The sequence below is a fragment of the Falco rusticolus genome, chromosome 12 (genome assembly GCF_015220075.1).
Source record: "Falco rusticolus isolate bFalRus1 chromosome 12, bFalRus1.pri, whole genome shotgun sequence".
In the NCBI taxonomy this organism is placed as follows: Eukaryota; Metazoa; Chordata; class Aves; order Falconiformes; family Falconidae; genus Falco; species Falco rusticolus.
Window position 1 is genome coordinate 23,720,335 of NC_051198.1, and position 24,321 is coordinate 23,744,655.

Genomic DNA, 24,321 nt, shown 5'->3' on the forward strand with positions numbered 1-24,321 from the left:
AATTGAGGTTTTGGCAACAATATAAGGTATACAAGTAAAATGCATATGTTATAGATACACATTTTTAGTATGCCAGAAAAGTTCTGCATTTTTGCAAGAGGTAACAAATACTAGTGTTTTCAGAGCCAAATAGTATCAAACTATCATTTTGTACAAATCCATATGTAAGCACCAATTCAAAATTGCAACTGACAAAGGCATCATTAAAGCAGAAATGTTGTAGACCCAACTTCTTTCTCATTGGTTTTCCCCTCATATAATGCCTCCAGTCCCTGCTGGAAGAGAATTCCTTTTGATTTACTTTACTCTGTATGAGGGGAGAACAATCTCGTGCATTTTTATTGAAAACACACTATCACTCAGTGGTATTGTTCTATGGAGAACACGGCAAACTGTGAGTTAAAAGAAAATGCCATAACCAAAAAAAAAAAAAAAAAAAAAATCAAGTGAATGCCTGTAACACAGTGACATGTTTAATCAACATAATGGGGCTGATTCTACCAGGGTTAAGCAGTGCTTATGTGGGTGAGAGGGGGAACGCACACTCCAGAGCAGGTGCTCAAGCTGGCTCAGCAACCAGAGAAAGTAAACTCCACATACTGCACCAACTGCATTGCCCTCATTAGTGTACACCTTCCTGGATCCCTTGTTCCTTGCAGCTGCCATTAGAGAAGCCACAAAAAGTACAGATGGAGATGGAGGTCTGTGAGACAAGTATCAGATACTCTGTGTTCTGGTGGGCAAACAAGTGACCAGAAGGTTTTTTCTTTTAGCAATCCTAAAATGAACAGATGACAGCAATCCATGGCACCTATTTAATTCATGTCCCTGTAAACAGTGAATACATATTCTTCTAAGTTGAAACCGCATTGTGGCACTTCACTTAGCAGAGTGAATATAACACAAGGGAAGGGAGAAGAAAAAAAGAAAAAGTGGATTTCTCCTTTTCCATTTGTTTAACATGAATCACTGTTTTCCTTGTATACAGATATGGGATCAGGTTGGGGAGGAGTATTTTTCTCTCCTTTAAGGAAATTTCCTCATCAAGGAACTGCTTTTTCTAAAAAGGTAGCTTGTACTGAAACCATGATTTGATGCACACTGTAGCTGTTGAGACTATTTGCATGCATAAGAGTTTCTGGAAATATACAGTTAAATTTGAAGAGGAAGGAACTTTGTCAAGGATTAATAAAAATGAAGGTGGAAAAAATGTTTTATTTCCCTCCCTGAAAAAAAAAAAAAAAAAAACCACAAGTGACTGTAAGTTACTATGTGTGCCTGGAATGGAAAAAGCAAAAAAGACAAGACAGGGAGACAAGCAAAGTTTAAAAGAATAGGAATAACAAGGAATAGAAACAGAGAACATACGAACAACAAGATCCTTTAGAATCAACTGATAATCATATTGAGAGGGGAGGGAAGAAGGCAAGAGGTCAAAAAAAGGAGTAGAAAGATAAAATAAAGAAAAAAAGCAATGTGTCACCAGGATCAAAGGAAATCTTATTCCTCCTCTTGATTCAGTAATGCCAATGTATTTTGACTAATAAATGCCAAATAGAAAGTTTCTATGGAATTTGAAAGGTTTAGGTGGGATAAAGGCTAAAAAGAAAAATTACGTTAGTGGGAGCAGGAGAAGAAAACTCAGAAATTAGAGACTTAGGAATGGCACTCAATGCATGAGCTTTGCAGTCAATGCAAATCTCTCCATAGATTTCATTAAGGTTTGGATGAGCCCATAAATATAAAGTAGGTAGTATTTCTAAAAGGTTAGAGCCAGAAACTAACAAACAGAACAATAAAAATCCTATTACATCATAATTGATGCAGTTATTTGCCACAATCTGATTTGGCAAATATTTTCCTATTTAAAGTTCAAAGTGTTTCCTAATGGATCAATGGATTCAAGCAACTACAGAGACAAACATGATTCTGAATGAGGAGGGAGGAGGTTCTTAAAACCACAAAGCCACTGTTTGTCAAGGTCCTCTAGCAACAATGCCTTGTTTTCCATTTGCTTGATTGCATGATTTGCATAAGATCAAATGTAGGCAATTGTGGACATGAAAAACAGATCACTCTCAAATACATTAGAAATGGATCCACAAGCATTATCCAGAAATGTGTTACAAGAAAATGCACCCCAGTGCATGGAAAACTCAGTGATTAATGTCAAACAAACTATAATTTACAATACAAGGCATGAATTATATGTTATTTTACAATTGATTTCATGCCGTTGCTGGAAGAATTTCATTGATCTCAATTTACAAAATGAACCCAATAAGCAATTATTTTCTTTTTAACACAGCAAAAACTGAAATATTTTTCTTACACATATACTTGATCAGGTTATACTCCTGTGTGTTCCACAATTCCAATCACATGCATTACTTTAAAATAGTAAACAATGCTTGTTATTACAATTTTCCAGTAACTACTCCCTTAAATCACTTCTTACCAAAACAAAGCTAAACTTAAAAATTATAGAGGTTTACTGAGTAAAACCTAAATTCAGGATTTGGCCTTGTACTCATTTCTGGACTCAGAAGGGCAAAAAGCACCAAAAGGCAAAGAAAAAAGATATTATCTTGGGGGTACAGGATTCCCTTAAATCATCCTATTAAGGTAGCAAATAGCCAGGAAAAATAATTATGCATTTTTCGCATAAAAAAAAAGAAAAAGAAGAAGAAAACTAAAATAAACCCCCACATATCTTTTTTAAAGTCATTACTTGCCCCCCCCCCCCCCCAAAAAAAAAGGGGGGGAGGGGGAGGGCCAGGAGTGAAGGGATGAATCTGCCTTTTCATCTCTTTGATCTCAGAGGCAATACAAACAAACTAAATTCTTTTTAAACTCATATGTCTGCAAGAGAATTGCTAACAATAGTGACTATTATTAAAATCGACATTTGCATACCAATATGTTTATTATAAATGTGGTATATGTGAAACTTCCCACACTAACCAAGGCAACTATCTTAAATATCATGGTAAATCTAACTACAGTGGTTGGTATATATCCAGTTTCTAATAACCACGAGCATAAGTCCTGATAGCACAATCAATGCATGAGACAGAAAGAATAAAGAATGACCCTGTTTGCATGGTCAATAAGAACATTCACTTTGCTTTGATCAAATTTAATGGGTAGTCATTGAAAGATAATATGCAACACTACAGTGCTACTTTTAGCATGGAATTTGAGAGATGTTACCAAGCTAGAAAGAAAAACATAGTTAGTAGAGTTAAAAAAACAAACAAACAAAAAAACCCCCACCAACAACGCTGAAATTAGAGATTTAAGAACTTGACTCAAAACACGAGTTTTACTATCAAGATGTCAGAGTACGTCACAGTTCAAAAATAACATGGTAGTAATGTCTACAATGTTTAAACTTTTCTGTAACATGCAGCATTCTATATTCAGGTTTCCAGCAGGAGAGTCACATACCCTCCTTCCCTCCGCTCTTCCACCCTATTTCCACTCTCCCTGGTTTCAGGCAGCTATTGCAAGGGACAGAAATGGCAAAGTCCTGTCTTAGTGAGCACTCAGTTGAAGCGTGACTTGCGTAAGGAGCCCCACGTAGTCTCTCTCAAGAAAATAATTGAGACGATAGCTATGCTATTGCTATAGTCAAAGGAAAATAATACAGCAGCACTGTAGCAAGGGATTGTTAGCAGCACAACAAAGAAAACCTGCTGAGAGAGTATGAAGATGAAAAACTTCCAAAGAATTCCAATCACCAGTTTGTTTAGTTTGTTTACGTAGGTAGACTGTATGACTGCTTCAGCTCATTACTCACATCCTTATTCTGTTCTCTCATCTTCTTTCTCATAGTTTGTTAAATAAACTCACAGTAATTTAATATTTAATTAGAAGGTAAACTCTTTGGGACCATAAATCTGCATCACTAAATACAAAAATATCTGCATCTGATCTTTATGCACTATCCCCCCCCCCCAAAAAAAAAAAACATAAAGTGCCAAGATTGTATTATCAAGCTTGCTCCATCAGACTTCATTAGCAGTTCTATCCCTTCCACCATTTTCTGAAAGCAAGCAACAACTCATACATAACTTTTAGAACAGTATATCCCGCTTTCTGTATTTATAAAGCACCAGTCACTTAATTATATTGACTCTCAAAGAACCATCACTAACATACAACCTTCCTCCTGGGAAGGTATAATACTAATGCTGCATCTTTTTCACAGATCTGTGAACCCCATGCCATACTCATCACTACTTTGAAAATCTTTCAGAAAAAACAGGGTGTCACAAATGACACCACTTGCCTGCTTCAGGCAACTTGGTCAGGTCCAAGAAAACAGCATGCTCCACACAATAGCTAACTGTATAGACTAGCAATGAATGGCCTTTCACATGTGGCACTGGCCCATTAATTGAAAAAAAACCAACAGCTGTCTTCGAAGTTAACATCAAATTCTGCTGGATATTAATTAAGAATGTTCCAGAGTGAGAATTGAAAGAATTTTTTGAAGCCACTAAAAACAAGGGCAAGAAATAAAGAGACATAAATAAACTCATGGTCACAAATAATTATTTTCAGGAAGCACCGTAAGCTGCTGTTCTGCTTTCTAGCCAGCAAAGACTGACGCAATGGCATGTGGACAAACCAACTTTGCTTCTAGCTGGCCAACAAATGCTGATGTGTTTTAGAGGCTATTTGCTCAGCAGTAAATATCCCTTGTTTTCCAAATTACTCATAAAAGAGTAAATCCGCATTTCCATTTAAGATTTATACACTTCAGAAGAGTTCAGAAAAGTATATACAATTTCCAGGCCCCATCTGAGGAATTCAAGAGCATTGCACAAAACCATGTATCATATGGGAACAACGAAACCATGAGAGTCATGGGTTAGACTCTGTGTAAAAGTTCTATTCTAGAAGAAATACTCTTCAGCGCAAATGTGAAACCAAAGGATCTTTAATCATTTCAGCTTGCAATTGTTTCAAACACCTAATAAAGATATTACATGAATATACTTCATATATATAGAATATTAATATAGAACTACAGTTCCACTTCTGGAAAAGTGGTAGCTCTAAAGTACTTTAGTGCTTTTAAATATATTTGTGTTTTAATAGCAGAGATTGTAAGGTCTATTTGTTTTCACATTTAGTAACAGTGCTCTTCAGTAACAGTTATGCTCTTACAATCTTTAACTGTTGCCCAGAAAACCTTTCTGCTATTAATCAGCCCAAACTCTTGTACTTATCTGAGCACAAATTCATCCCTCAAATGTTTCATCCTGATCATTTCACAAGCCCACATTAGCATCCATTCCTGATTATTGTTTCCTTTTTCCTTTTTTTTTTTTTAATTTCCCTAGAGCAAAGTACACATCTTTTTAATTAAACTTGCATATTATTCCTTTCCCATGGCAAAAGTTGGAATACAACGATTCCAGTCTTTTATTTTAAAGCCATGTCCCTGGTTTTTTGAAAGGCTTCTCTTGCTGTCAAAACAACACATAACCAGCCAGTGCAAACACTGAGCATCAAATGAACCTAATGAGCTTCCAAGTTACATCTTTGTTTAGTAGAATTAAAACCATGCATTGTCTTCCTAGTTTACCTCGTTACAACAGCTGGACAAATAAGGTGAGTTTGAAAGCCGGAGGGGGAGAAAGCAGAAAGGGGACAGAGCATGTTAATTTTTACCAGACGAAGAGAATTATGGTCATACCAATATCACTATCATAGTTTTATTTCTCTCTTTGTAATTTCTTTGCACATCATGTGGCATAATGTAGCCCCATTTTAAGATTTAAATGAAAATTTCCATTCATGAATGCTTCCAATCCAGTCACTGTATTGCTATCAGCTTAAATAGAGGGGATTTGTTAGTATACATCAATAAGAACCATGATCTCTCAATCAACTTCACGTCCAAAAGAGTGAAAAAGGAAAAAAAATGTTTTGAACATTTTTCTTGTGTATTACTTCAGCTTTATGTTCACAACTGGGAAATATATTTGTGCTAGGCATCTTTGTTGTGAATTTGAATCTCACATACCTGCTGCTACAAAACTGGAACTACTCTGGATTGACATTCGTGTGACCAAGAATCCCTCGGCTCACTAACAGAAGTACATCCGGCATTCCCAAGTAATTCTGATTTTACTGCAGTGGAAGAAACAGAATTCAGAACCACCTTACATTTGGTGCTGAGTTAATTGTATCAGGTCAAGAGAAGTGCCTGACTGTCACTTTTACAACCTACTGAAGAGCACATATGAATGTGCCACTGTGGTAAGAGAAGCCAGTAAGATATTAAGTTATACAAGAACACGTGGTAAGTAATACAGCAACTATTACTATCCATTTTAAATAAATCAATAGTGCAGTCTCAACTGGAATAGCATATATTACAGAGTGCAGAAATAGTGTCTGTCTGGAAAATGGCAGTGAGAAAGCACAGGCTTATGTACACTCTCTTAGGAAGAGAGGCTGAAAAAACAACCTGAGAAAAGGAAACAAAGATGACACATCATACATGTATATAAGATATTAAGTGCTACACAGAAAAGCAATTAGGACCCTGTGTTTCCATGAAGTCCCTTTCAATAATACAGGGGGGAAAAGGACATCCAAAAAAGTTGAATTTTCAGAGAAACTCATCCCACCCAAAATCATGGAACATCTACCACTAACAAGAAGATTCAAGTTTATATTTATAAATCAGATTTTGGGGGACAGATATTAAATACCAACATCATGTTTTTCAAATTATTTTTATAAGCATCACTGCAATTTGCAAATCTGTAAGACTCCTGCAAGATTTCTATATCTGAGACTACTTAGAACTCTTCAGCACTGTATCTTATTCTATTTGTCAAGCTTTCCTTCCTAAGCAAAGAAAAAGAGGGATGAGAGGAAAGAAATTAATTTCCAAAGGAAATATTTTCTTTGTCAAAAAGTAAACAATTTTACTAGAATATCTTTACTTCTTAAAATTGATTATGCATACTAAATTGCAAAATACCATTCTAACCCCAAAACAATTGTTTTAATCAACAAAATAGTCAACAAAAATTCATCACGCAAGCAAAAACTTGAGACAGCACGCTCAGACCAGAAATTGGAATCTAAGCAAGAAAATTTTGACACTGGCTGTTTCAACTGCTATAAAATAGAGGTTACAGATTAGTGATTTATAGGTTATGAGCTATATTTAGTAATATATACATTTTACATCCATTATGGGTAACTCGTTCCACCGTTTTGTATAGTACCAGGCATGCAAGATGATTAGAGAACAGCTCTCACTATTCAGGCAAGGCATCATGTGATTTAAGAGTTTCTGTAGAAGAGATACTATCACCTTCTCAGAACTGGAACAGCTCTGTGTATCTGAATTATAGTCAGAGAATAAAGGGGTTTGCTAAAACATTACTGTAGTGCTGGAACAAGGATAGTGGGAGGACTCAGCTTCTGAGCATTGTTCCTAAACAGGACAATTTACAGCAAGTTAAATCTGTTGCAAGACTACAAAAGCTGAGCTAGTTTTCAGCTAGCCATGGAATTAGCAGCATAGTAAAATACGCTGTACTTCTACCTCTTCTCCTCTGCCCTTACTGGAACAATCAGCCCCAGCTGTTGGGTCATTAATACAGTCAACATGTGGTTAAGGAAAATTATTTTTATTTCTTTTTCCCCTTTTTCCAAAGAAAAGTTTACTTGCTTTACATTTATTTTCAAAACATATACTCACACACAAAAAAACCAAAACAAAACAAAGCAAAAAAAAACCCAAAACCAACCAACCCAAACAACACCAAAACCCTGAAAAGCCCAAAGTTTTTTTCAACTTGACATGTTGCACTACTCAGTTATGTCATGTAGTGTCAGTAATGTCATCAGATAACATAACTGCCAAATCTGATGTGATGCATTAAACTGGGATTACCAGAATAAATCATGTTTGTGGGTACACAGATCACAGGTGGTGCAGTCAGCTGCTCTGTATTATGGCGTATCTATAGGATGTGCAGATTAGGATATAATGTTCGGAGGCTTGCTCTCATTTGTGAAGTGCTTTGCAACCATAACTCAATAGTAAGGAGCCACCAAACAGTTATAATGGCATAAACCATCATCAGGGAAAAATACAAATCGATCAGTGCCAGCGATATAAAAGAAAGAGCATGCATCTGTCCCCAGTCTCATAAATTCAGTGGTTGTTGCAGGCTTTTTCTCTATCCCACATGTACTTTATTAATAACAGTAACTATCATAAATAATAATAATGCAGAGTAGTTTATTTCAAGATGAATGCTTTTCTTATTATGTGTTGATCCTCTCACTTATTTCTTACATCCTGTCTATATTCCTCCTGTAAGAAGAGGGGGAGAGCTAGTTTAATTTATTGTTGGAAGTTTATGCCCTTTAATTGGCAACAGTGCGCTATGCCAAGAAAGTTGTCTGTATAGGCTCCCTGAAATATCTGCATACCTTAGCTGGCATGTTAAGCTTCTACAAAGGAGGCATAGAATTTACATTCTACTGCATGTTATAAATAAGTAATAAGAACAGATTGGAATTATGCATTTACGCCTACCAGTGTGAGTGAGATGAGTAATTCACAAGTGGCAAACCCTTAAGAGGCTTTCGTATTTCACCTCAACCCTCTCCCCCCTCCAATCTCGTGTATGTAGAACATAGTATATTTTTCTGTCCCGCTGCTCCACAATTCTTTTTCTTTCCAGCTAGACTTTTTAGATTTTATAATTGGTACTTTCTCTTTCTTGCAGAAAAGCAACAGACACTATATGTCAGTAGTCATTGTTGGGAATGTAACTACTTTATTTTACACTATTGGTGTCATCTTCCTGAATTTTCTTGCAACACTCAGGGACACAACTATAAGAGGCATGTTTTAAACAGCGGTGCTTTCAGAAGGTGCCAGAGTAAACCGCAGTCCTCTACCTAACTTACGAAGAGAACACAGAACTCACAACTAAAACTTCCTTATGCTTCATAGGTAACCTGATGTACTGCTGCTCCAGTTAGAAATCCTCGAGGAGCAGACTAATCTGTATGCCCATTCATGCCCTCAGCATCTCTGCTGAAGCCTGTGAATACCTGTCATGACCACAACTGAAATGATAGCACGCAAAGGCCACAGATCTTGCAGAGCCTGTGGCTTTCCCCCGCAGCGGTTCCACCTCTAAGAAGCACTCTGTTACCTGGTGGTAAGGTGTAGGAGAAAGGAATTATTTTAGTCTAGTTGCTTCAATATTTTTTGGTTCTCTGGCTGGAGCACTACAGCGTTGATTCATGTACCTCCTGAAGAAGCATCACTATGGACAGGCTTTTTAGTGGAAGAAGTCATCATGTACTTCCTCTCGATTGTTTTAAACTTAGTTTAGTTCCCTGGATTTTCCTGTCCTGTCTGCAAATATTTTAAATTATGTTCTAGTTCTAACTACAATCTGTTTATTCTGCCTCAGTCTCTGCCATGCAACTTCTTTTCATAGTTAAGCTAAGAATTGTATCTCTCTTTTTCTGGTAATATTTATTTTTCATTTTTTTAATTTCTTCAGCATACCTCACTGAGTTTTCCTTGACTAGCTTTCTATGTACTTTATCTCTGCCTGTAAACTTAGGAGCAAGACTTCAATTATGCGTGTATTTTAATTCCCAGTACAATATAAAAGCTTAAAAATTGTGATGTGACACTGCAACAATGGTATTAAATCTCAAGAGCCATCTCTAAAAATTCCAAACACATTTAGTTGAAATGAAAATAACACTTTTACCCTTTTAAGACTATCAAAAAGTACCATAGTTATTTCGATATGGCTAGCATGCCAGCTCATGAGAGCATGTGACCTTGTCAATTTGATTAAATTATTGTTCCTTGATCAGAAATGACTAAGAAAATTAAGTGATCATAAATAGCTCCAAAGTTGAAGTCAGTATGAAATTCAGATTTCAAAAGGAAGCTATTTACATACTGTACCAACATGGGTTAATTTCCACTACTGATAATTGCCTTCATTTTCTACATTTCCCCTAGAATAGACGGTGGAAATTTTCACCACTTATGCATCCTTTGTATGAACAGTGATCCTGGAAAGGTAAGCAATGAGGATCCCAGAAGCTTTTAATAAGACAGATTCTGACTTAGGGAGTACAGTTCAGCTCTAGCGCCTCCAACATAAGGAGGACATAGATCTGTTGGAACAGGTCCAGAGGAGGCCACAAAGATGCTCAGAGGCCTGGAGGCTGGAGCACCTCTCCTATGAAGACAGGCTGGGAGGGCTGGGGTTGTTCAGCCTGGAAAAAAGGCGGCTTCAGGGAGCCTTTATAGCAGCCTTTCAATACTTACAGGTACGTTATAAGAAAGATGGGTACAGACTTTTATTTACAGTAGGGTCTGTAGTGACTGGACAAGGGGGAATGATTTTAAACTAAAAGAGGGTAGATTTCGATTAGGTATTGGGAAGAAACTCTTCACTGTGAGGGTGGCAAGGCGCTGGAGCACATTGCCCAGAGAAGCTGTGGATGGCCCATCCCTGGGAGCATTCAAGACCAGGCTGGATGGGGCTCTGAGCAAGCTGGTCTAGTGGAAGGTGTCCCTGCCCGTGGCAGCAGGGTTGGATTCTATGATTCTCTAATTGCCTTCAAATAGCCTTTTCCACTGACTGCCAGGGAGAATGCAAAGCACCCACTGTGCTAACAAGAAAGCTTTCAACTGTGGGCAGAACTCTTTTAGCTGCCTCTACCCTATTCAGCACTGATTCCAACTCTAATTTATACCAACTAGAAAAAATTTAAAAGATAAATATCAGAAGTCTCTTCCAGTATATTTGTATAAAATTTTACATATTTATGCATGTCTGTTGATAGAAACCACATATGCTCAGAGAAAGAACACAGAAACTTACTGATTGACTTGATTAAATCACAAATTAGAATCAGAAATTGCTAATGATATATTTCTAGATACAGCAAATGGGCAGTATATTACCACCAGTGTAAAAAAATCACTCTTTCCTACCTGATCACTTATCTTCTTACATGTGCAGACATAAATGGTGCAGCACCACTCCTCACCAAAAAGACTGAATGGCATCATTCTTAAATTAGAAATCCAGATGCTTATTTACATGTAGCCATAAACATATCCAGACATGCAGAAAAAGAAATCAAGCTATGCATACTGTAAATGTGCCTCTATTATAAAGGAACATGGTATATCCAAAACAGTCATCACAGAAACAATAACTATGTTAATCATCCATCTTCCCATCTGTTTTAAGACCATGAGTCTAAGTCTTACTTAAAGCATACTATTCTGATGTTGTTCTTATATGTTTAGTTTAATGTTCACATAAATATTTCTTCCCATGCACTAGTTAATTTCCTGGTAACACATCACTTTAATGTGTCACTGTATAGAATAAAAACCGGGGGTGGGAGTGGGGGGGTGGATGATGGGGGTCACCAGCAGCTTTCAAAGTCCAACTAAAATTTACGTTAAATACTTCAATCAGAAATTGATTGTTATAAAAATAAAATATTTCATGGAAGACTACTGGGAAGCATGATGAAGTTCAGTACCGACTAAAAGGCTATTAAGCTTTGTATAAACGGTTTAGGCAATCACTGTAGGAACCTAGGTTAGATATCTGGCAGCGATTCAACAGGAATGGAAGTATCCTAAAATGTCTTTCATGCTTTTTGTGAACATGATTTACACCTTGCATATGTTTTCAAATAACTTAAGAGGATAGGGAAACAGATATTGAAGATACAGGAATCCTCCTCCAATCACAAAAACAAAAAATATTTAAAATTAAACTTATATCCAACTATTTTAGGACCTTGTAACACTCAGGCTTGTATCGTTCACAAGACAAGGCTTGTGAAAGATGAAAAATACTCAGGAAGGTCTGGACTTATCGTAACAGACATTAATTGGTGAAGCATTTTAGAAACGCAGGTTGAAAGGGAGTTGCTCAGATTTATGGAAATAACAAGTCTGAAACATATGCAAACATCAGAGGTGCCCCTTTTCCTAATTTTTCCTCATTATAACTTTCTAGTTTTTCAACAAATAAAATTCTGAAAATACTCTAAGTAATGGCTAATGACAACATCCTCATGGCCATGCATTTACTAAAGCCAAGGAAAAGGTTCCCTCTGGTTGGGAACCCTCCAGAAGTATTACTGTGGTGTTACCTGCCTGTACACTGTCATCATTTATTAATATTCTACTAGTGTTAAAGGAAGGTTGGGGCATATCAGGTATGGAGAGGAAGGTCTGTGTCGAGTGCAAGCCAAACAGGACCACATGTACTGCTCAGTCAAAATAATTATCACAGCTGATAAACCAATGCAATTTGTAATAGCAGCATGGAAGAAAATACCTATCTTAAATTAAATATACATCAAGTGTTTGGCAGTTCAGGAGACCAAATGGTCCTAAATGAGTATGGAGAAACACGATCCTGTTTTCCAGGGCATAAGGAAAACCTCAGAGAGAAGACTTCATTGTTCAGCTTGCAACATCATGAAAGCGGCTCCACTCTTTCCAAGCCTATTAAATTAGAACTAAGTGCGATATATCCTTATGAATGGATATCAAGAGATTCAGACAGAAGGAATAGGTTTGGCCTAAGTCCATCTGTGCAAGAAGTGTCATATTTTTATTTACATGAATCCAGCATTATCTGAAACTAAGCATAAATCATTTACCAAGCATTTCAAAATGATCCTGGCAAGAAAAAAAAAAATCTCTCAGGATAGTGGAGAAGCTTTTCTTTATCTATAAACATAGGATTTCTAAGTTGAATATAAAACCTTGCACAGTTTCTGGTGTTTTCTGAAGCACTTAAAAGTGTGACTGAATGAAATCTTGTCTTACACTATAAGCACATGCATCTGTTTTATCAGCAAAATTAAAACCTTCACCTTACTATCTTCAGGCAAACAACAATTACCAGATATAAGGCTGAAAATAAAATCCCACAAAAAGAATTTCAGGCTGTGAGCACAACGTCGCCAAGAAACCATAGTCTAGTTCTTATAAAACCAAGGAGACCTCTCAAAGTTTAACAGCAAACAGTGGTCACAATGTGACAACTGCTGACAAAGAGAAACTACACCACTTGATAGGGCCCTATATGAAGTTCACTGAGGAAAGACAAAATGTAGATAAACAGATTATGCCCCTCAAAAATCCCAGAGGAAGGTAGACAAGATGCACAAGACTGGGCCAGTTTGCCCAAGAAAGGTCCATGCATGCAACATTACAACAAACTGATCTCCGAAAGTGGCAAAATAAGGATTTGCTGCTATCTAACTGCTGTGGGGATGTCCTAGAGAAGACCTGCAAATCCAAACAACGGTGCAAAGCACGACCAAGACAACAGTGTGTGGACAGTAAGCTCTGCTGCTTAAAAAAAAAAAAAAAAAAGATAGCGAGAGAAAAAAAGAAAAAAAAAGATTGAAGGCAGCTGTATTTGAATATTACAAATTGATCTCAGTGAACACTTCATTTAATTTGTCCTCCCCAACACACACTATCTTTTGAAGATATCTCAGCATCTTTAAGTCTGCTGACCAATCTAGATATCTGTGAAGGAGAAAATAAAAGACTGGAAGCCTATATACGTCTAATTCTGACAACTAATTTTGAAGTAAGAACAAAGGGCAAAATAATCTGAGACTTTTACATTTTTTGGTGGTTTTAATTCTTGTCATGGAATTTAGACAAGCCTGGAAATGAGTGTTTTTCTTCTCTTTGTTTAAAAAAAAAAAAAAAAAAAAAAAAAGAGCCCAGAGCCAAAATATTTCCTATGCTGCCAGAAGGGATAGAAGAAAAAAAGGACTCTCCTTCGTTCCGCAGCTATTAGCTCCAGAGAAGCTATTTTCTCTGGTTTGCTTTGGTACATGCAGAAGATTGGGAGGTACCAATCACTCTCATTTTATAATTTGTGTTGCATTTTAATTTTTAGAAAGCAGTATTCAAGCAACCTGAGAGCTCAGCAATTCCAGCAGGGTTAGCGTGAGCTCTCTCTTGGCTTGCTGTGTTACCCAAATCTGATCAAAGGACAAGGACTCCAGAAGCTTGTCCAGCTGTGGTTTTATAATGACACCATTAGGTTTTGCTCTATAATCAAGGTCCCTAAAAGTCTGTGTAGCTTCAGGCTTAATATCTGCGACAAGGTTAACCGAAATCTGCAGCAAGGATAACTACTTTAGCAGATTGTATCAGCAGGAAATATTTAAACACTATTTAAAAGGATTTTAAATAAGCAGATTTTATTTAACACTGCACTAATGCACTGCAATAGAAAATGATACAACAGAGCTGCTACAAATAAACATAATGCTTTTACCCTTACCCCACCCCCTCCACCCCCTTCTAAATTCCCCAGATCTGTATTATTAAGCCCAATGAGTGTACGAGATCTTTCTGTCTGAAGCTGAAATACAGGAACGCCAGACTCAGACAGCCCATTTGCCCTTTGGTTTTGTGCCTGCTGAATCTGCATTCTGGGTCTGTGGAATTAATTACGATAGTACCGGTCACTGGCAATGTCAGTGTTGCCAATTCAGGTGTATCAAATGTGCTTTCTTCTATGCCTACAACTTTTAGAGGAAGGCAGCTTCTCCTGTAAGACTGGTGTACCCTGCCCTCTAGTGCTAGGTGCACCAATATATGTTCACTTAAATGCATACTCAGGCCAGAATAACGTCTGAAACAGCACGAGTTCTTTATATGCCATACTGGAAAACTGTTTTTTCCTGTATGCCGTATCAGCTGGATATGCTACTAAACCAATCATAAGGGGTGAGTCTGGAACTGTAGCATGGTATTGCAAGACCCTAAAATAAGAAAGAAACACCGGGCATATCTCATTGGGTCACACGCAAGACATTTCAGGTAACCAATTCTAACTGTGAAGAGGTGAAGTGTAACTTTTCATTGCTCACAATGGTGTTAAATAAGTCTCTGCTTCACCAAAAAAAAAAAAAAAAAAAAAAAAAGAGAAATTGTGACATACAGACTTAGAATATACGTAAATCTAGCACTAACATTTTATCGGATAGCTAACTGCTCTTTTCAAAACACTCTAGTGAAAGAACAGGTTGGGTTCATTTGGTATTTAATTGTATTTCACTGCAACCTGGAAGATGGGAATAAACTCATACCAGAGCACTACAGAATTTTTCTGTTGTTTGTCCTCTAAGGCAAAAGCTGCCTGTCATCTTTGAGCAGGACTTAAAACAAAGGAATGCAAATCCTTAGGGTTGGAAATTGGTGGTGTTAAACATGGCTATAGCTAAAAATTGTATGAAAAATAACCACAAGAACTGTGTCTTACATCTAACATAAGTATTTTCTTAGTGATTTAGCTTCTTCCAGTGATACATCTTACTGCAATTTTCCTTTACGTAGAGTTCTGTGGATTCTCCTGTTCAAATTGTTTCACTTAGCAATTAGTACAATATTGATATTATGATGGATTTTGCTTTTATTATCATGATCTATCATTTAAAACAAGCAGTAGTAGCCATAGGATAAAAAAAGATAAAAAACTGCCATTTTTTCAGTAAAATGTAATAATAGTGCATGACTGTGCACTCTGTATGGTAATTACTACTGCTTTAGAGCAACATAAAAAGCCTACAGGTACTAATTTGTGGTTCTCCCATTTTTTGAGTTCAGATATGCTAAACCCTATTTTCACAGATGTCAAACATCTGCCTCTTCCTCACAGAAAAACAAGGCTCCTATTCTGTGCTGGTTTTGTAGGATCAGCCTTTCAACACAGGTCAAATAACAATTTGAATAAACAAAAGCTTAGTTCAAGCTCTTAGACAAAATTGTGAAGACAGCTCTTTCTCACCTTTTCCAAGGCTCTCCCTAATATTTTGTCCAGAAACCTGGTACAAAGCAGTCTGTCACAGGTTTTTTTAACTCTCGGCCATGTAATTTAGGATAACTCTATACTCGTTTAACTCAGTTGAGGATCTGCCCTTGTAAAATAGTTGACAGGATCTCTTTACTGAAAAACTGGGGAAAAAAACCTTCTTTTAGGCTGGCAGAGAAAAATAAGTTTCATACTGCTGAGTGTTAATAAGAATATCTTCCTTTTAAAGATTCATGATGAGAACCATTAAATTCTGCTAGGAAAATTATGTGAACGCAATTTGTTAACATTGTCAAGTATCTAGTGCTGCAGAAAATGCAGACATACATCCTCAATGCCAAGCTCAGTGCAAAGACAGATTTATACTTTTGTTTTCTAAAGATATCTACAAAGTCATTTCCCTTTGTAAACATGTTAGGTAACTAACACCTTTTCTTAATCCATCAAATTCAGCATTTAAGAATACAGGAATATTTTGCTCTAATCTTTTTTCTAAAGTTTCTTCACAGCAATAAGGTTTCCACCAAAACAAGACTTGGCACTTGGGTCACATCAGATCTTTACTGTCTCTGCTTACACTATGCCCTTCTGCATTTATTAGACCACCTTTCTGCTGGTGGTATTGGCACCACCAGCTCAGGCCACTGCAGTCTAATACTTTTCAGTATAAAATCCACCTTGTTTTCTCCATCTAAGGCAGGTGGGAAATTTTTGAGATTAATTTAACAAAAGAGAAGACAAGAATGAATTTGCCTGAATTTAAAAATACAGAAAAATAATTACATTAAGAAATCTCCATGTTTCAAAGTAGCAGCTTCAATTTTGCCTGTGAGTGTTTGAATGGGCAAGAAGCATATTTTCTTCTCCACAGGAAAAGTCAACTCAGATTTTCCTAAAATCAAAAGCCTTTGTAAGAGCAGCACGTATATGTTAAACATTTTGAAGATAAGTGTACAAGCTTCTTCATGTTTCACAGCTGCTAGTCATCTCTACAGAACAGTAAGGTATGAAGATTAGGACAGCAGAACCCTATTGCAATTGTTTTCCTGAGCTGCAGCAGTTGGTCTTGGTTACAGAAGCTTCTGCACTCTCATGTAGAGGAACTAAAAGCATGAATACAGGGGCATGGATACACACAGCCTAAATTCCACCTGGGACCCTGGACTGAATATTTCCTCTTGGCCTGTCCCTAACCACTAGAGACCTTGGGCTTCCACTGGAATTCAGGATGTGAAATAGCACCCAGATTGCATGAAGTAGTAGTACACACAAGGCAAATGCATAAAGGTGGCAAGCAGAAAAATCAGACAGACAGTTAACAAAGGTGTTGTGATACAGGGACTGGCTTCATTGCATTGCTTTATTACTAACAACACAGAAACCGAATTTGTCAATATGGGGAAAATATTTAAAGGCGCTAATGGATGATGGATGCCTAATGGGTCCCCCTTTTCAGCATGGTAAAGTGTACATTTGCCATATGTGCTTTTAAAGGGTATCCTTTTTAATTACAGCTCAACCCCTAGAGGAAACAAACACTTGAATTTCCATGAAAAATCAATGAGTATTTCAAGCCCTCAACAACTGTCAAGATCAGAAACTAAGTTAACAATATATTTGCAATTATGGTGTTGAGAAAACATATCCCTCCAAGTTATGGATTAATTAGTATAGGCCTAAACTGATTCCATTTTCCATGGTCTGAAGTGAAAGTCAGTGAAGTGCTAACTTTTAGACAGAACTGATGCCTTCCCTAAACAGAAAGATCTTTTTTAAAAGCTATTTCATTAGATACAGCACTTCAAAAACCACAGAGAATCTATGACTTTCTGGTACAGACTACTGGTCAGGTAGGAACTCAGTCGTATAGTTACTAAATTAGGAAAATAATTTTAGTGAATAAATAGGAAAGATGTTAGAGACAACGAACTTTGTCTTTTTGTTTAGGGTCAATAATAACATATTATGTTGAGGCAATAGGTCACCAACATCACTAACATAAACGCTGAAAGGAATAGGATAACAGTATGGGAAACACCAAAAAGATAGGAGAGACACCTGTATAACACTAGAAAGTCAAAAGCTGCAACCTTTCACTGTAAAACCACAACCCTTGGTGGGGGTGGGGTGGACCTGGGATTATTTTATACCTTTTCTTACCTCTAGCTTGCAACGAAGAAAATTTTGAGCTCTGAAGGAAGCCAAACCAGATCAAATTAAAGATATATGCAGATCTGAGCCAGTTCTTGAATAAACCTTATACAGAATAACTGGGATTCCTAGTGACCCAAATCCCAGCCTGCTGGCTCACATCGCCTCTTCCCCCTAAGGCACAGTGAGAAACTGGCAGCTAAGTAAAATGGATCCAAAGTAAACAAACTGATCTTCACGCCATGTTCAGAATGGCAGGCAAGAGCAGCTCTTGTGCTGTACTACGTAGGGCAACACAATCTGATTCACTAGCCTTCCCTGTTCTGATGTCTGCCTAAAAATTGAAATCAAAGTTACAAAATGCTCAATAGGACCGAAAATATAACAATTTCCAGGAAAACTATAAATAAATAATTTCTAAATAAAAGCAACAAGAGCTCCTCTAGGGAGCTTATAAACCAGGTGACTTTTCCTTAGACTGGTTTAGCTGAATGTATTATGATATACCGTTCAAGATTTAGAGATAGAACACGACAAATCAATTCCTGACCTTTTAGTTTATCTTTTTCTATATTTTCAAAGAACAATTACAAAAGTTACTTGACCACAATTTCTATCAATAAGCATTCATTTTGGCTACGAGTCAGAACACAATCAGACAAGAATCTAAAATCAACCAAACAAAATATATTATGCCGAACATTTCCTCAAATGTTTTACATTGCTTGTCAATTCATAACCAGGTTGCAGATGAACACATTGGTAAAACTACCTGTGATGAGCTTTCAGTGATGATTTTTGCACTTCAAAATTCTTAAGAATAGTGTTATGGTATGGCAATAAGAGATTAATGGAGATCTTGCAAAAAAGATAAATGGCACTACAAGAATACCAGAAAAATAGGGGGATGGGGGAGAAATTAATTGAACCTATACTTTTGATAAATATTTATTTTTTTGCAGAAGAAAAATGCACACTAGTTTGAGCTGTCATTATGCTAACCTATATCCTATTTTTCATATTATTAGTAATACATAATGTGGTAGTTTATATTCAAAAATAAAACCAGAATGTATATATACCTCATGTATTTATCCAGAAATACACTAAGGTTACTATGGTTACGAAAAATCCATTACCTTTGAATACAGAATGAAAAAGTTTGACTTAAAGTGTGCACTATTTATTATAGCGATCATCAACAGCCTTCAGGAGGTTCTCTAACTGGATTCATTTTTCAGTGTCAAAACTGACCCACCACACCAGTAGCTTATGGCCTGTGCAAGGCAAAGAAATTTGAACTACATGAATTTTTAAATATGTTTTATACTAACTCAAGATACAGAAATGGCTTTGAATTTTAAGGCCTTACATTGAAAAAAAGTAAGGTCTTGGTACACTTTTTCCCCAAGTTGTCCAGTATAAAATGCCTTATCTTTACTTGTACTTACTACCATATACAAATTCTGATGACTCCAGAATAGTGCTTATGCTGTGCTATGATACTTTTAGCTCAATATTTTGGGGTGGATTTTTTGTTGTTCTTTGAATAATGTCTGAACAAATAACTTGGATACTTCGTTAAACTACAACAATTACGTTAACATAGGAAGTCAGATTACCATGCTTCACTGTACTATTAAATAACATTTAGCTTCCATGTAATAGTTTAAGAGTATTGACATAACTTGATTGTTGACACATTGCATAACTTATCAGGAGAAAACAGATCATTAGTTTATGCTTTAACAAATTAAAATGGGCTATTTAGGAAAGCACCACAGCGCCTCTATAATTAAGAATATTTCAGGAAGACAGTAGGAAAAACTGCCAAACCTGTAAGTAATAGCTTGTCTTAAACAGTTTACAGTTTACTTGTTTTAAGAGCTAGATGGTACAAGATCAAAAAGTTATAAAACTGTTCAAAAGCCTCAGGTCCTGTGAAAGAGGACAACACAGCCCAAGATTTAGCTATACCACGGTGACATTAATTTCTGATCGTCCCAACAGACAGTTCTGTGAAGGATCCTTTAAAAACAGTATCTATCAGGGTTTAAAGCATACAGCCCATTTTAAAATTATTTTTCTTTTCTTCTGAAATAAGAAGGCATCAGTCATATAATTATTCATAGCAGCTACGATACACCCATCTGTTATGCTACCTAACAGAGAACTCACCTTTTACAACGTATTTAGTTCCATTTCCAAAGTAAATCGGTACTCTGTTCATATACAAAGTATATTGTGTAATAATACCATTTGGTATTTTTGGTGGACTCCAACTTATCAGCAGGAACGTGGGAAAGGATATTGCAGTGGGCAATTGCACATCTTCAGGGGCTGGTGAAAAAAGATGTATAACATTAAATTATATTATATTTCCACAAATAATAAATAATTTCAGTGAGCAGCTTCTACCAAAATGATTTTTGGTAAAGCTGAAGTTTCAGAAGATATTTTATGCTTGCAAAATACCAACATACTGAGAACTCTCCTATTACATGTGAGGTTTCCTAGCCAAACGGAAACTTCTATGAAAGACAAGGATAAACTCTTGGCTTTTTAGGAGAATAATTATACTCATATAACTTTATCTTTCCAGCTTGATAACACTGAATGAGGAGAGAGGTACATGATTTTAATACAGTCCTTTTTTTAATACAAATAGTATTTGTTCTCTTCCTTCATGCTTTTCATCCCTAACTACAAAGTGATCATTCTTTCTAATCACAAATGCAGATGATGTGTTCTTACACACTATCCCTTGTTTCAGACTTTTTGTAATTCAATACACTTAGAAATGTTTGTTTAGCATAGATTTTATGTATATAATATACTGGAAGTTGGCAACAGATAATAATTTAGAAGCCAAGTTCTCTCGCTGTTCCAATGAGTTATATACTAAAAGCACAAGCAATTCCACTGAATATCGCAAGGGGAGCGGAACTCACACCTTGGTCTGGGAGGAATATCTTGTAATTTACAAGCTCTGTGTTAGCAATTTAAAACAATAACTAGCAGTGGCTGGCAATGTGAAAACAATATAAAGTAATGAATGTTTCAATAGGGAAAAAGGGATAGCTGGAGGGTGTGATATGGTGTTTGTCTTTTGTATCGCCAATTTATTGTTACTAAGAGCATGCAACAAGAGTGTCCAAAAATAGAAACTCCACACGTTGATTTTTTGTTCAATTCTTTTGAGGGATAAAACACATGTTCCCCAAGGCTTTATTTGATCTCGGGCGGTGGAATCTATTCTTGCCTAAACCTTCTCAATATGGCAGCACATCTGAAAACAGTGGATGTTTTTCCCAAACACACATAAGAATTCCTCCTTTACTCACTAAGCTGAGACAATAAGACACAAATAATTTAATTTTTAGTTACTATATCACACAAGAAATACACAATAGTCTAATTCATGTTTACATCACAGTTCCATTAACTATTTGGCTGTCAGAGGCTACATCCTTTCACAGATAATGCCACCAGACAAACTCAGCTTATTTAGAACTTCCAAAGATCCGATACTTTGATTTTGATTTGATTAGTGCGGCTGACAGTTGCTAACGTGTCCACACCAAAACACTGTTCTAGCAATGTTACACTGCAATCTTCAGGACTGTCCTCATCAGGACAACGCCTTGCATGACTACCTGCTTTGGCAGCAGTTCAACACTCCAGCATTCTTTTAATTGTTATGGCTGTAATTCACATAACTTCATGCTAAAATTTTATTTGTTTTATTGGTACTGTATTACTACCTAGTTTACATGAGAAGATAAATCAAAGAACTGTGGGAGGGAGGGAATTTTGAAAACTACTCCACATCATAGAAGATTAACTACTGTCCTATAAATACATGTCAAATCTTATTTTACTGGCGTAAATTTGGAGCAACTGATGATTTTATCTGAATTAATATGTTTGGTGGATGATAGAAGCAGGAGATGTGGACTTTATGCTTAATTGAGAATGAAGTTAGATGTGTCACAGGTATTTTTGGGGAGCATTTGCTCCAGTAATTGATGTATATTACTTATCAACCTAGTCTCTAAAGTCAGAACTGTAAGATATTTTCTCTTTCTTCCTGCTCTAGTTCTTAATGTAAGCATAGAAAACATGAATTTGGACTCAGAACCTTTAAGTTGGAGCACAACATGTGAAAGTGTTAAGAAAAAAGAGGAAACTGTGATTAATAAATAACTGAATTGGCATTTGGAGGTTTCATCACACTGAAATAATTGTTGCCTATTGCTGTGTTTAGCAGTTAAAAGAAACCATGGAAATCAACCGTTTGATTCTCAATTTCATACTGTGCCATACAATCAATTCTTTTTAGTCAGACTGTCTCTGGATTTACTTCTGAGCCATAGTAAAATGAGGAAGCTTTCATTAATCTTTCAGATGCTTCATATTAATGACAAGGCTCTTGCATGAACAATGTAACAGCAATTAAAAAGCCCATTAATCTGCATTACAGCTATTAAAGATGCATGTCATTAAAGGGTATGGAGTTTGATTCATTTTCGCACCCCCCCAAAAAATGGAGCAATTATGGTCTGGCAATGCACTTTGTCATCAAATTAGGTTGGGGTTTTCCAGCAAATGGCTTTGCAGCATTTAGCTCTTCTCCTGTTTTATTATTCATGACTGAAATGTGGAAGTCAAGACCTTTGAAATTACTTTACCTTCTTGTGGAGTGGAGATGTTCAATGCATGCAAGCTTTCAGTACAGCCAGCCAAAGTGCAAGCAGTTAGGGTTACAGCATAGTTTGTGAAGGGACGCAAGCCTGTCAATATGCCTGCAACAGAAGAAAGCAAGGTGTTGTGCATGTACAGCGTACAGACTGATTACATACATACACACGCAGAAGTAAAAAATTAAGGTTTTCTGTAACAGGCTTCCACTGTTACAGGTGGAAAAGAAAAATTGTTTTACAGTTTAATACCTCTTATGCCATGACTTAAATTTTGCAAAATAAATCAAGATTAAATGGTATTTTATTCCATCCTTAATACTAATGCTGCAGCTAAGTTTCTTTAGTTAGTCTTGAAGTACTATCTGTAAAAGTCATCATGAGGTGTGTATTTTAATTTAATAATGATAATAAAGGAGGTTTTTTCTTAATCCCTGCCCCACAAAGTTTTTTCAGTCATTCTTTTTTTCAAGGAATTTTCACTGTCTCGCAGAACAAAAATTTTTTTAATGCTTCCTCTCCAATGTTGTTCCTACTCATCCAAAACCTGAAATCTTTTTTGTATGAAACATCCCACTTGTGTTCCATTACTTCAGTAGTAGCATATAGACCACGTATTTGCTATACTACTACAGTAACATAATTCAGGTGACGCAGTACCCAAGGGTTTACAAGAGAAAGAGATTTGTAATCTTATGCTTTTTCAGGTCTTGCTTATGTTAGCAAAGGAAACTTGCTAGATTCCCACATATCGATCAGCTCCTTGTCATAGCAAATGCAAAAAAAAACCACTGCTTACCACTTCAGGAAGTTACAAATATTTTGAACTGCAATATACAGAAGGACTACATGGAAAAAAATGTGGTTTACAGTCATTTTCAGAAACATCAGCAGTGCCCATTTCAAAGTAGGTCTGACAATAAAGTAATACGGAATGAAAATGCAGCAGTATTTAAAAGAAGGCCAATTCATGTCAAGTTTTATTTCAAACCATGTTCTCACCTCAACTCTCACAGCTTTTAGTAAAATTAATGGGGTGTTTCATTAAAAAAAAATACAGCAAACTATGTTATTTCAGAACTGTCTGAGACTGGGATTTTGCAAAGCAGCTTCAAAACCAACAGAAACTCAGAAATGTAATTCTTGTGCAAATATTCCATAGTACAAGACTGAAAACTGCCTCAGAATTACATGTACACAAACAGATAGAAGAAATTAATCTTTATTACTCTTCATTGAGTTACCACATAGAATGCAACATAACTTGGGTTTCATTAAAAAAATGCCTTTTTTCCCCACATAGGCCCTTTATATTCACAAAAATGGCCTGGAGAAGTTAATGCTGAAAGGTAACAGTTACAGCATAAATATATTATTTTCTAAGTGGGTGATCAAAGTCTGTGAAAGTTTATATTGTGTTTACTAATAGGTATGTTCACATGGAAAATACGAGATTAGCTTTCACTGAATTAGTAATACTTGTGGTTTTTTTCTTGTAATTAATCCAAAAACTTCAAAGGTTGGCATTGCAATGATGTTTCAACTTGAATTCTGTG

General features: G+C 36.3%; 1 protein-coding gene across 1 annotated transcript in view; it reads right to left on the reverse strand.

The window, feature by feature from the left end:
• The window catches only part of USH2A (usherin), a 390,912-nt gene that overhangs the window by 194,999 nt on the left and 171,592 nt on the right, over positions 1-24,321 (reverse strand). Inside the window, exons 30-31 of the mRNA XM_037405643.1 lie at positions 22,757-22,870; positions 20,244-20,405 (exon numbers count right to left, since the gene is read on the reverse strand). Of these exons, the coding sequence (XP_037261540.1) occupies positions 20,244-20,405; positions 22,757-22,870 (276 nt within the window). The remainder of the gene's footprint in view (positions 1-20,243; positions 20,406-22,756; positions 22,871-24,321) is intronic.